Genomic DNA, 13,358 nt, shown 5'->3' with positions numbered 1-13,358 from the left:
TCACATTCAAGAATTTTCTAAATAATTTAAATGATAAAGAAGCACTAATAAATCAACATCGAATTGCACAAATTTTCATTTTCATTGCATTAGTGAAGCACTTTGTTAAATATATAAGATTGCAAAATAAATATAAATGTTACTTTTCGAACGACATTAACTTGATTGCATTGTATAAATGTGTATATATGTATGCATTTTATATACATGTATAAATCGTATATCAAAAGTGGCTCAGTTATGGGCTAACTTCAATAGGCATTAACATATTTAAATCTAAATATTGTATACGTTTCTCGCATTCTGCCATTTTATTATACATAGTTTGTAGTAGTTCAGAGAACAGTGTTCAGTATGTACTTTAAACTTAAAACAACAATAAAGTGCGCCTTTATTGTACAATTCCTCTATCTAGTTTCTATTTTCATTATAATTTCTCATTTTAATATTCTCACATTATAAATTTAAATAAGGTCAGTGTTCCAAAAATATTTCTTGTGTAAATTCTTTGAATTTAGACTTTGCTGATATTGTATATTACAGTGCGTGCGTTTGTGAGTCAATACTCAGTATAGCAAATTGTGTAAACGAGTAGAGTACATATAAAAAAAAACAATTTCCGTACATGCCATAAAACCGGAAACAGAACGAACAGAGTGCAGCGCTGAGGCGCAGGATTTGGCGGCTAACTGCCGTCCAGAAGGTGTGTGTGTTTGGCTGGGTCAAGGTCATTGTGGTTGTGGGCGTATGTCCAAGCGGGCACGCAACATTAAGCGAAACGCTTCGACGGTGGTACTAAATGCTCCGGCAGCATAGTGGGCAGCTCACAGCCCTCCAGCTTCACATTGATCAAGTGTAACGCAAGTGCAAATTCATCCGAATCCAGAAAGCCATCACAATCAATGTCCGATAATTTCCAGATTTTGCTAAGCACAGAGTTGGGCAGTTTTGATTTTATAAGCTCCTGCTTGGCAGCTGTAAATTGCAAAATATAAAAGTTAATTAAATGAATTCTAGCAATTAATATGTTAAACTTACTTGAGCCGGAGATTTTGCCATCGACCGGACCCAGTTCGTTGAAAATGGTATCTGTGCGTGGCTTGTCCTTGTTGCAAATCCATTCGTGCTCACCGAATCCGGCGTCGATGCCCTCGCCTTTCATGTAACCAAACGGTGAGACATGGTCGTCGATGACGCCCTCGAAGGCACCTCCTATAAGAAACAAATAAAAGGCACAAGCATTAGTTATTGATCAAGCAAAGCACGTAGACATTCATATGTGTGTATATAGTTATTAATTAAACATGTAATCTAAATTGTGCGTTGCGTTTGCCGTGCACAAACATTCAATTTGGCGCAATTAAAAACCTTCGGTTCGTTTAGACTCCAATTGAGAGCGACGCCAGGGCCAGACTCGAGACAGCGACTGCCCCCAGGCGACCGACTTAAGTACGTACTAGTAGCAACGAGTGGACTATTACATCGCTGCTTATGATTTTGCGGATCTTTATTGTCTGCTACGATATTACAAATAGTTTTGCTTGCTTACATCAATTACGGACTCTGGCTCAAGCTCTGCCTCGGGCTCGTGCTCTGACTCTGACTCTGAGTGCAAATCGTTGGCAACATCAGCGACCGCTGCGCCATCGGCGATAACAATACCGCTATCTGATGCTGTTGCTGGCGCTGTGATTGACTCTGGCTCTCTGACAGCTTCTGTTTCTGTTTCAGTTTCAGTATCATTATCGATATTGCCTACTCTACTGGTGCAGCTGCTGAATAAGCTGAGCTGCTGCTGGCGCAGATTCTGCAGCCAGCGATCAAAGCGCTCCGCAAACTGAGCGCCCAGGCTGTCTCGTGTCGGGGTCAGAGCTTGTGGCTCCTGTTCCGTCTCCTGCGCCGCCGCTGCTATGCAATAGAAGAAATATAAGTTCACACAGCGTCAAGAAGAAGAGACACACAAAGAGTTTGCACTAGCTGCAGGTTTTGGTGCAAGAGCGTGACAAAGCATTGAATTTGTTTATTTGACGCACACGTGGAAATCAGCTGAAAATTAGTGTGCTATTGTCAAAAATTAAAAAGACTCCACTCCACGTTTCGCAAAAATAGTGAAAGAACGGAAACAGAGCACGAACCCCACCAGAGTGGGTTATGAGTGGGTTGAAACTTTTTAGCGACATATTGCTAAACATTTTAAGATTGCAATTGTGTTGATAATGCACACATACATATACACACACAGCCATATAAACATATGTACATTTGGCTAAATAACTTTAACGGTGGGTAGGTAAATAATATTTGCCCAAGATAAGCAAAAAGAGTAAACATAAGCCCAAATATATTCAAAGAAAAATAACAACTTTTGTGGTGAACAATAAAAATATAAAAATACATATAGCAAACAAACTGAAGTAGCAACATTTGTCCTGGTCTTACTTTCACAGAAACTTTCATTATTTCCTATGAGTGGATTATCAGACAATTACATGGCCTTATGCTCCGCCAGCTAATCAATGACTTAGTTGGAATCACTGTTCAACGCTCTCACTTTATTTCAGCTGCACAGTGTGTCTAAGTTTGACATGCCAATGTCAATTGCCCGCAACCGAAAACGGAAAAGCAATAAAACAAAAGCTAAATTGAAAATCAAACTATGCTGAGATTACAAGCAAAACAAAGAGACGCCAGAAAACAAAACGAAACGAAAACAACGAATTTTTAAATACACTGCTGAGACTCTATAGTCTCTTTAAACGAACAGCAAAGCAAATTTGATACTCTTTGCTAGTGTAGAGTAATTGGAGCTTGTCACTCAGTTGACGCGGATTCGACACACAAAATTAGCGTCGCGTTCTTGACTTTGATTTCGAGTAGTTCTGTTCGCTTTGCGTTTTATCAGTGCATTCTTCTTCACTCTCTCTCTCCCTCTGTTCATTACATGCTGCATTTTAGGGTAATTTTAAACGGCAAGTTCATTCACACTTGTCTCGTTGCAGAGTTTTATTTAAGGGACTTGCCCATATCGAATTAAACATACCACAAGATCTCAACAAGTGACGCATCGATTGATCGCGCCAATGACAATGACATCAGTTTTAAGGCATTTAATGGGTTTGGTATCGCAGCCAAAATAAATCTGTATATAATATATACGCATACTTAATACAAGGTCGTGTGAAATGTACTAATAGTCCAGTCAAGTGGCCCCCAGCCACTTTCGACTATAATATGGCAAACAGATCTTCAAATTTCTCTAAACTAATGCACATTTGTCTAGTGTGTGTTCTGCTATCATTAAATAAATTCTTTCTTCCTGCGTTTAGTCGAATACAAAAACAATTTGTGAGTGCATGAGGATGAGCCACTTAGTTGGCGGCACACGCGACAAGTCGGCGCCGACTTGCAACTATAAATTGATACGCGGCCTCAGGTTGCCTCAGGCAGCAATCAAAAATGTATCTAGAACCTGGCCTCAGGCGAACTATGAGAGGTGCAGCCAATTGCTTGAGTAGGCTTTTGTTTGCTTATGCTTACGCTGAAGCTACAACTATTTAAAAAACTGTTACAAATCAATAAAGTTATGCATAACTCTTGAGTAAGCAATCTATCTGCATTAGAAATAAATGCAATGAATTGACAAGCAATTGCGCAAGTCTTGAGTATAAATTTTCAAAAGAAATATTAAAATTATTATTGGATTTCTTGCTGTGTATAAATCTATTGATTGAGCCATTGCTCTTTGTCTGTTTCAATTGTTGTCTATATTCAGTTTTAATTACAAACACGCTTGTCGAATAGCAAACGCATTGCTGGCCACACAACATTTTGCGATTAAATAGCTACTGACTATAATAACAATAATCACATGTCATGTGCTCTAAATATTACTTAATGTTTGCTCATCTCCCAGCTGTGGCTGTGGCTGTGATAACGCCAACTCTTTGTTGCTATAAATTAGAGCAGCGCTAACAGCTCTTGCCCAAATTCGATCTTAAGACCGCGCCCAGAGCTTACGCGTTTTTATCTATTAAGGACGCCTGGCAACAGAATAGATAAGGCATATGCCATAACCATAACAAACAAGTTGACTTGGCCTACAATTACTTGGAGCCTACAACAGCTGTGTGGAGTGTTAAAATATACATACAGTGGGTGAAAACAAGCAGCTGCTAAGGCAAGCATTGGCTGTGTATTTAGAGCAATGGGTGCTATTGACCTTGAACCCAAATAAAGGCCACAGTCGTTAGTAACAGGTTCATAGTTCGGCGACAATTAAAGACACAAGTGTAACTAACTTTGACAACTGGTTAATGATTAATGCTAGTTACACTTCAGCGTATGCAGTAGTGTACATAAATAAATAGTGTGTAATTTTAATCGACAAACAGATTTTCACTTTGTTTTGTTTGAGTGCGCGCTTGGCAACGCTTTGGGACTTGGTTTAGTTTCCATGCGTGTGCTCATCGTCATGGTTGCCTGAGCTTTTGGCTGCGTCTCTTGGACAGTGGTCCAACTGCCTGTGCATTGGACTGTGAAATATGTGCATCATGGCTAACTGTACCACTTGGCCAGACAGTGCCACTCATTGATGTGACTCATGTTTAAACCAACGAAACAATCATATTGACGCTTTTTCCAATGCATTACATCATGCCGGCTTTGACTGTCTCTCTCTCTTTCAACCACAATAATCATTCTTATCAACATGTGCATGACGAAAGCGAAGCACAATGTTTGATATTAGCAACAATATTAGACAAAGTATGTTTCTTGTGCATTAGACTTTGTTGCTTATCAGTGCTTGACACATTTAAGTTAGATATGTTTTTTATATATATATGAAAGCTCGCTTAGAGCCAGTTCTATTTGTTGCAAATTTTATTTGAAACTAGCAAAATATTCTATTTAATTTTTTTCAAAAAGTGCGTAAGCTTTAGCATAGCACAAAAAATTGTTTTAATGCCTTCTTATCAGTGCACAAGAGCTTATCGCTATGTTTACCTAGCAAGTAGTATACATTTTATTTATTTATTTATAAGTCATGCATACATATATGTATTTCGCTCAGCACATTACATAATTGCAAAAAAGAAAAAAAGTAGCAAACTGCTGAGAGCAATTAAAAACTTAATTAAATAGCGGCGACAACAATAAAGTGCCAAACATTAAATTCGCCGTTCTACATACACGACTGTGACTCTACTATTGGCGGTGACTGTGAGTGAACAAACTAGTTTTGCACAATTTGGCATGACTATTTGTTAACTGGGTCATTTAAGCGCTTTTTTCTCTCTATTGCTGCACTTACGCGTGCGCAGATCGCAAAGCAAAGATGAAAACACTTGTTGGACGAACTTTCCATCACAAGATTCCACCCCGCCCCCACCCACACTCTTATTCACAGCTTCTGGTTGTGATATCGGTGAATTACACATAGGCATAGGGGCTATGAATCGACGCACTTATCGCGACTTTAGCGTTTCAAGTGTTCAAGTGGCTTCTAAAGCTTAAGTGCTGTAGTGCAGCGTGACGTGAGCTGCTTGCTTTGACACACTTACCCTTAACCACAGGATCGGTAGTGAGTGTTAGCTCCTCTTGTGGAATCATTTCCATCAGACGCGCAATATCCTTGGCCAGCATATTATCCACAATGTCCAGCAGATGTGGCTTGAGTGAATGGAATTTGGTAAAGTCCTGATGGTGCAGCACTTCCTGCATTTTCTTAATGTCGGGGAAATCTCCAGGTGAGATCGAATGCTCGCGCTGTATGCGATCGTAGATCTGTCCCAGGTTCTTAATCAAGTCCTTCTTCTTGCTGTCCTTGCCAAACACCGTGGGCATATCCTTGCGCAGCTCGGCAATAATAAAGGCATGCACCTTGGCCAGACGCGCACGCTTGATCAGATCGTTGAGCTTGCGCAGCGCCGCATTGCGTGGCAGTGACTGTAAATCACGGAACAGATCTTGCTCCTCATCCTCGAACAGGCGGCGATTGGCATCGAAGCGCAGCGGCTGATCCCAGAAGCTGCCAATGTAGACGCGCGCCACCTCCGGCGTCTGCAGCACTTTGCCCAGAGACCACATGAGCGCGCCGTAAACGCGCATCAGCTGCTGGTGATCGATCATGTCAGCCTTGTTTAGTATAATGCGTATCTTGTCATCGTGCCCCTTCAGCGCCTCAATGGAGCGTCTGAACTCGTCGGATATATCCAGCTTGTGGGCATCGAACAACAAAATGATGCGATCCACACGCTCTGCGAACCACTCTAGGACGCCAGTAAAGTCATAGCCACGATCGATGCGCTGCTTCTCGCCTGACAGTATGCCGGGCGTGTCCACAATGGAGATGGCATTCAGCACGGGCGACGCTACGGACGAGCACTGGAAACGATTTAGAAACGCATTGCCGTACTTTGACAGGGGGCGGAACTGTTTCTTTGGGTCAACCACCAGCGCATTGCCGGGAATGACGCCCTCCTTATCGTCATACATCACAGCTATGAAACGATCCGTTGTGGGCTCTGGACCAATGCGTATGCCCGGGAAGTCACGCTCCAGCAGATAACGTATGAAGGTTGTTTTGCCCGTGGAGTACTGGCCCACAAGCAATATCATGGGCTTCGCATCGAAATCAGGATCTTCAAGTTTGGGCGAGTGAAAGTCATGGAACTGATAGTGTTCCTCCAGGGGCAACAATTTGCTGCGATAAATCTTTTTCAACTCGCCAATGGCATTCTCGACCACCTCTTGATTGCGAGTCTCGCGCTTTAGAAAACTGAACATATTTATTTTTTTATGTTGAACACACACACACAGAACACAACTATTAATATATAGTAATTTACTAAAAACACTCTCCCGTAGTCACACGACTGACAAGGGGGGCGGATCGGTACGGTGACGGTCTAAGTTAAGGCAAATACAACGTATTGCGTATACGTGTAATATAAAATTGAATATCAATATGAATACTTGATATATTATGTACTCGAATTTTGTCGCGTATGATTCACGCGCCTCCGTATATTTTTGGAATACAAAATTGCTCGCTGTTGACTTTTTTACTGCCCAACAAAGATGTGGCGTTTTTTGCTGGCATATCGATAGTGTGTGACATTCATAGCGATGGGAAGCATATCGAACAGTGAACTGCTTAACAATTTGGTCACACTGAATAGCCGTTTTAGTAAGCAGTTTACATCTTGTTTTAAGTTCTCATCGATAACATTGCAGCACGGTCGGCAACGGCAGGCGAACCTTTGAGTCGAACATAGTATCTCGAGGTTTCCAATTGCTCACTCATTTGAGTCGAACTCATACCATTGAAACGAGCATCAAACACGTATCGAACACCCAAAATACAACAACAGCTACAACTAAAAAAACAGCTGTTCAAAAGTCAGTGGCGCTAAGTAAGCAACGGTCGGACGGAGAAAATATTTTGTGTATATAAAAGAGAACGGGAACATAATATATAAATTTAGTGCACAATTATGCGACTGAGTAGACATTAGATTGCCCATTAAAATGTAGCATTGAATGTTTGAAATCTTCTAAGATGAACGCTCATATAATTTCGTGCGTGTATGTGTGACCCAGCAGCAGTGCGTTTGTATCTATTATGTGCGTGTGTGTGTGTATTGAAATTTCGTGAATCTGAACTCGCAACGCGCGAATAGCTAACTAACTGTGAGGTATTTGCTATAAGATACATGTACACAGCCACTTTGCCAGCCGTAGGGGGTAATTATTTAAACAAGGCAAAGCTGTTGCAAAATGTTTCAAATTGTGGCAATGGCAACAGAACTGCAGCAGCCTGAACTGCATTTGGGATGTTGTGTGAAAAATCGATTGGTCAACGATGCCGACAGGCGAGACGAGAACATTGTGCACTTGCAAATTTAGCCAAAGGTAAGTCCAATGTCTAAACACACAACTTTTGCCTTATTTAGCTTATTTAAATCGAAATTATACAACAGCCGCAATCAATGTAAAGTGAGAGCTCTGCTTTTATGTTTGTGTTTATATACGTTACGCTCTTGTTTATCATACACTGACGAAGGGTATTTGAGTTTGATCGACAAGCTTGTGACACATGTAAATTGATTGGCACGGCAATGATATATCTAACAATAGCTATTTATGTTTATGTTATATTATGCATTTGCAAATTTATTTATATGTAATAAGTAACTTGACACAACTATGCGAAGAAGCTTTCAATCGAATTTAAGCTTTATAGAGTATTTTGCAATTGATATTGTAAGTATAGTGGTTTTCTTTTTCAATTTTGTTTTGCTTACGGAACGAATACGATTCGCTTACATGTGTCAGAGTATTTCGTAACAAGTTAGCTAAGCTGATTACCTGTTTTACTTCCCCATTGCTAGTAGCTACTAACATTTCGCATGGAAGTCATTGCACTTCCGATTGTGTCCCATGCACACATCAATAATATTCTCAATCAATGTCAAAAGTTCAAATTCAAAGTCATGCAAAGCTCTTGTTTACTTCTACTTTTATTTGCCGTACCCCATTTGGTTGCTTGGTTAATTTTGGGGGCGTATGGAAACACACACACACGCACTCACACAGTCACAACTATATTTACCACTTGAGTAGGTCGACAAAGCAGAATTATTTATGGAAATTTGTTGATTTGATTAAGCAAGTGACTTATGACGTTGTAGCTACTACACTAAATGTCAAAAGGAACCAAATTAACGGCGTTCACAAGAATAAACTTTATTTATTAATAGTTTGGCTTTTATATAAGCTGCGGGCTTGGCAAGAGCACACACGGAATTGATATTCCTATTAAATACGCTACATTTAATTACCGCTTAATGTGAGTCGAATTATATTTTAAACAGTTGAAGATTTCTTCACATTAATGCGAATACTGCAGCTTGCGACGCAAATCGAAAAATGCATTCTATATGTACTTATGCCAATTAAGGCAATGCAACGATCGTTTATTTACAAGTCTGCCCACCCCGCGTATACGTGACACGGAAAATTCAGAGCTCGCATGGCATAACTTAAGGCTCAATGCTAATCATTTGAACAAATTTTATCACCCAGACGTGCCAAATACGCACTGCGTCATCTGAAATAGAATTTTTATCTTATGTGGCAGAAAAAACGATAAATGATGACTTTTGTCTTTATCTGTATTTCAGGTGGTCAAAGTTACGCAGTTAGCAAAATAATTAATTGCTAGACACGCATAGGTGGCAACATGTCGAAGATGAGAGGTACGCTCAATAAACATAAAGCTATCTGAGAATAAAGTGTCAAAACTTATTTACAAACAACGTTAACTTGTTGCAGGTCGCATATTGATCCCGCTGCCTAATACGGGGGCTATGGGACGCAAACGCAACAATTTTTATATGCGCAGCATATTCATACTGGCGCTACTCCTCTTTGGGCTGCTGCAGTATCACAGCTTCAATTATTGTAAGTATGCAAATGGAAAGTTTTGAGCAATGAGTTTATTAGTTGATGCTTGCAGTGGATAGTCGCGATACTATGCTGGGTGAGGCGGTGACAAATGATTCAGTGGATGCCATATTGTCCATGGTGCCGGCTACGCTGCACAAATATCTAACGCCACATTCACGCAACCAAAGCTCAGGCTCAGGTGATAATTGACTTTTAATCGATAGCTAACCTACATAGCTTACTAACTTTTATATACTGCTGTGTGTTTTAGCGCTGCTTTTGAACGCTAGCGCGGCGGCGTTGGCTGGTGCTGGGCTGAATAGCGCCACAACCATTAGTTTTGGCATCTATCGACCGCCTAATATAACGGAAATTCGGCGACAGATTGTTAAATACAACGAAATGCAGATGGTGCTTAACGAAGACACTTTCGGTCCACTGCAAAACGATTCTGTGATAATTGTCATACAGGTGCGTAGAAGGCGTGTTTCAAGCTTAGAGTGAGATCAATGCTAGAATCATCTTTTACTCGCAGGTGCATACGCGTATTAGTTACCTACGCCACTTGATTGTCAGTCTGGCGCAGGCGCGTGATATATCCAAATCGTTGTTGGTATTCTCGCATGATTATTACGACGATGACATCAACGATCTGGTGCAGCAGATCGACTTCTGCAAGGTGCTACAGATATTTTATCCGTATTCTATACAAACGCATCCAAATGAATATCCCGGCGTGGATCCCAATGACTGCCCTAGAAACATTAAAAAAGAACAGTAAGCAATGCCCATTGAATAGCATAGCTAATGCTAATATGTTGTCCATTTCAGAGCTATTATAAGCAGCTGTAATAATGCACTATATCCGGATCTATATGGCCACTATAGAGAGGCCAAGTTTACGCAAACCAAGCATCATTGGTGGTGGAAGGCAAATCGTGTATTTAATGAGCTTGAAGTTACTCGCTTTCATACAGGCCCAGTGCTGTTTCTGGAGGAGGATCACTATGTGGCCGAGGACTTTCTTTATCTGCTGGCCATGATGCAGCAGCGCACACAAGACTTGTGCCCACAGTGCAACATCTTATCGTTGGGCACCTATCTGAAGACATTCAACTACTACACTTATCACAGCAAGGTGAGCTTCTAGGAGTGGGCTGACCCAAGCTGCTTTTTGACTGTCTAAAAATGCTTAAGAATTTTGTTTTAGCATAAGCAAATTGATAAATGTCAACGCTTATGCCAGTTTTAGCTCTAACAACTGTCCACATATCATCAAAAAAAACATTGGAATAACTGTAAACTGTATACTACATATAACTTTACTAGCCTAGCTTACATCACTTAACATATGAATGTATGTATGTGTATGTAACTCATCTGGCAATTTGTAATTAACAGATCTATGTTTATCACACTCATTCACACTCTCGAATTCGAACACGAACACTCCACACACTCACACGTATTTAATTATCATGTATACATTATATATATTTTCTGCATTCTTCTCTACTTCGCGCAGACTAACAAAAAATCGTATGCTTCCTCGCTGATCTCGTCAAACAGCGTATTAGGAACGAGTAGACAGCATAGTCTAAGCTCATCATCAGCGCAATCATCAAGCACTTCATTAAAGAATCTTAAAGTCTATGTGGGCGACACCGCTGATGCATATGCAGCTGACAGCCACAAGAACAGCAACAATAATGACAACAACAACAACAACAACAATAAGAATAAAAGAAATAATATAAACACAATCACTGCTACAGCCGCCACATCCAACTTTAACAATAATAATAATTATAATAACGACAACAGCAACAATAATAATAAAAATACAAATGGTGCACAAACATGGAACTATCATGTCCTGCCGTCATTATATTCCGTCTATCAGAAGGTAGCACTGTCAACCAAGCAACAGCAAAAAAAAACCAAAAATTTACTTTACTGCACCAACCAACCAATCATTGTCCTAGTGTAGCACTAATTATGTTTATTTGTTTATTACTTTAAACGCATGCTCAGCATTAATCATAACCCACTCCAGCTGCTTTGGCAAATTCGCTTAGCTTAGCTTAGCCTTTTGTTAGTTCAATTCAATTAATTAATGTTCTTTATGCAATGTGTTCTTTGTGTGAGCATGCTATATTAATAATATTTCAATAATACACACAGTTGCGCGTACGCGTTCGCTTCGCCAAGATCGAAACACAAAGCATCCGCTATGATTTTCGCAAGGTATTTCTTGTCTACCTAAGCCTGAAGTTCTATGCATATTAAGTATACGTATATGCATAGAACTTGCTCTGAAACTAATGCAAATTTCACACGATGCACTTGACATCGCTATCCACTCACACACATACCCACGCACACATGTAAGTATCAGTCACATGATTAAGCCGTGACTGCCAGCTTCGATACTCCAAACTTGACTCGTTTCGATATATTTATAAAATTTGCATGACTTAACCCATCCTTTGCTCCATTGTTCATTATGTTTGCCCCCCACTTGAGCTAACTGACAACAGGTAACTAAATGTTTGTTCTCTCTTACTTCGCCAGGTGGAGGCCATGCCCTGGATAAGCAGCAAGCACAATATGGGCTTCGCCTTCAATCGTACCACGTGGATGAGCATACGACGCTGTGCCAGACACTTTTGCTCGTACGATGACTACAATTGGGACTGGTCCTTGCAGCATGTGTCTCAGCAGTGCTTGCAGCGCAAGTTGCATGCCATGATTGTCAAAGGACCGCGCGTCTTCCACATAGGGGAGTGGTAAGTGCCAACAGCTTACATACTTAAAACTTGTATTAACTAATTTGTTTTTGCTTTTAGCGGTGTGCATCATAAGAATAAAAACTGTGAATCTAATCAGGTCATCTCAAAGGTGCAGCATGTGCTGCGCATTGCACGTAAATCTCATCAGCTCTTTCCACGCTCGCTGGTCATGGCCGTGCCCAGTTTGATGAAGAAATCAAAGCTGCGCAAGGGCAACGGCGGCTGGGGTGATCTGCGTGATCATGAGCTTTGCCTCAATATGACGCTGCCAACCAGATAAGCCTAGAGAAACTCAAAGAGAGAGAGAGAGAGAGAGATTACCAAAAATTTACCATAGCAGCAGCCAAATAAGGAGGCTTAGTTTAAATTCTAAACCTAATCTAATAGTTTGTAGTACAGCATCTTTTTAACTTATAGCCATAAAATTATGAAAAAGAAAACGTACTGCTAAATTGTAAACAAACATAGGCGACTAACCGAAACTCGATAATAACTTTATCTAGTGCAGTTAAACTATATTATGGGACACTTTTATATACAGTGTTTATATAAATATCACTGCGAGCTCTAGTCAGACTTGTATAAACAACAACAACAACATGCCATGTTCTTAATAAGGACAAACGTAAAAATTTCACATTGTGCCGTTTAGTTTTGCTTTCAAATTAATTGTATGTATTTCTTTAGGTTCCGTCCAAAATTAATCAATTTGGCTACTGAATGCGTTCATTCTGACTATGCTATGCTATAAACTAACGATCCCTTTATACTTGTTGCTAGGCCGTATTAGAGAATCGCATAAACTAGTCATAACCACACATAAACTACATACAATACATTATATAAATATTTATATATTTAACGTGCATGGCTTCGAAGAGTGAATTGTACCAATGAATACGCATAATATGATAAACATTACGCAAGATAGGGCAGAACGAAATCTCTTTAATAACTGATACTATACTCTAAGCATGTAAATAGTAAACATTTGTTTCATAGTTTTTCATACATGTATAACTCTGTATGTAGGATCTTTTTTAATCATAAAATGTAATTTGTTATTTTAAATTGTTAGTCGAAAGCGCTTTTACCTTCTAGTACTTTCAATTATTT

At 40.0% G+C, this 13,358-nt stretch overlaps 2 protein-coding genes across 4 annotated transcripts; one reads left to right on the top strand and one right to left on the bottom strand.

Moving 5' to 3' along the window:
* Nucleotides 1-110: 110 nt before the first annotated feature.
* On the bottom strand, nucleotides 111-7,089 carry LOC108603696 (EH domain-containing protein 1). Its single transcript, XM_017992722.1, has 3 exons — nucleotides 5,562-7,089; nucleotides 1,039-1,212; nucleotides 111-975 (listed from the first exon to the last, which is right to left on the bottom strand). The coding sequence occupies exons 1-3, from the start codon at nucleotides 6,784-6,786 to the stop codon at nucleotides 770-772; spliced, it is 1,605 nt and encodes a 534-aa protein (XP_017848211.1). The 5' UTR covers nucleotides 6,787-7,089; the 3' UTR covers nucleotides 111-769.
* A 193-nt stretch (nucleotides 7,090-7,282) lies between these two features.
* LOC108603694 (alpha-1,6-mannosyl-glycoprotein 2-beta-N-acetylglucosaminyltransferase) lies at nucleotides 7,283-13,272 on the top strand. 3 transcript variants are annotated; one of them, XM_017992719.1, is made up of 10 exons: nucleotides 7,283-7,914; nucleotides 9,186-9,260; nucleotides 9,337-9,465; nucleotides 9,521-9,649; nucleotides 9,722-9,921; nucleotides 9,986-10,227; nucleotides 10,282-10,588; nucleotides 10,976-11,356; nucleotides 12,025-12,239; nucleotides 12,300-13,272. In XM_017992719.1, exons 2-10 carry the CDS (start codon nucleotides 9,245-9,247, stop codon nucleotides 12,520-12,522), a joined length of 1,842 nt encoding a protein of 613 aa, XP_017848208.1. In that variant the 5' UTR covers nucleotides 7,283-7,914; nucleotides 9,186-9,244; the 3' UTR covers nucleotides 12,523-13,272. The 3 variants fall into 3 exon arrangements, with proteins under 3 accessions (XP_017848208.1, XP_017848210.1, XP_017848209.1); XM_017992721.1 differs by lacking the exon at nucleotides 10,976-11,356 and adding an exon at nucleotides 11,635-11,697 and having other exon boundaries at nucleotides 7,301-7,914; XM_017992720.1 differs by lacking the exon at nucleotides 10,976-11,356 and having other exon boundaries at nucleotides 7,307-7,914.
* The last annotated feature ends 86 nt before the right edge of the window (nucleotides 13,273-13,358 follow it).

This window comes from Drosophila busckii, chromosome 3R, assembly GCF_011750605.1.
Source record: "Drosophila busckii strain San Diego stock center, stock number 13000-0081.31 chromosome 3R, ASM1175060v1, whole genome shotgun sequence".
NCBI lineage: Eukaryota > Metazoa > Arthropoda > Insecta > Diptera > Drosophilidae > Drosophila > Drosophila busckii.
The sequence above is the reverse complement of the archived record's forward strand: the minus strand, read 5'-3'. Positions and strand labels throughout refer to the sequence as shown.

Coding starts and splice junctions, on each gene's coding strand:
- LOC108603696 (XM_017992722.1), bottom strand. CDS start 6,786: ATGTTCAGTTTTCTAAAGCGCGAGACTCGCAATCAAGAGGTGGTCGAG. Junction 1,213..5,561: donor TACCGATCCTGTGGTTAAGG/GTAAGTGTGTCA, acceptor TGTTTCTTATAG/GAGGTGCCTTCGAGGGCGTC. Junction 976..1,038: donor TGGCAAAATCTCCGGCTCAA/GTAAGTTTAACA, acceptor TGCAATTTACAG/CTGCCAAGCAGGAGCTTATA.
- LOC108603694 (XM_017992719.1), top strand. Junction 9,650..9,721: donor CAACCAAAGCTCAGGCTCAG/GTGATAATTGAC, acceptor TGTGTGTTTTAG/CGCTGCTTTTGAACGCTAGC. Junction 11,357..12,024: donor TATATTCCGTCTATCAGAAG/GTAGCACTGTCA, acceptor TTACTTCGCCAG/GTGGAGGCCATGCCCTGGAT.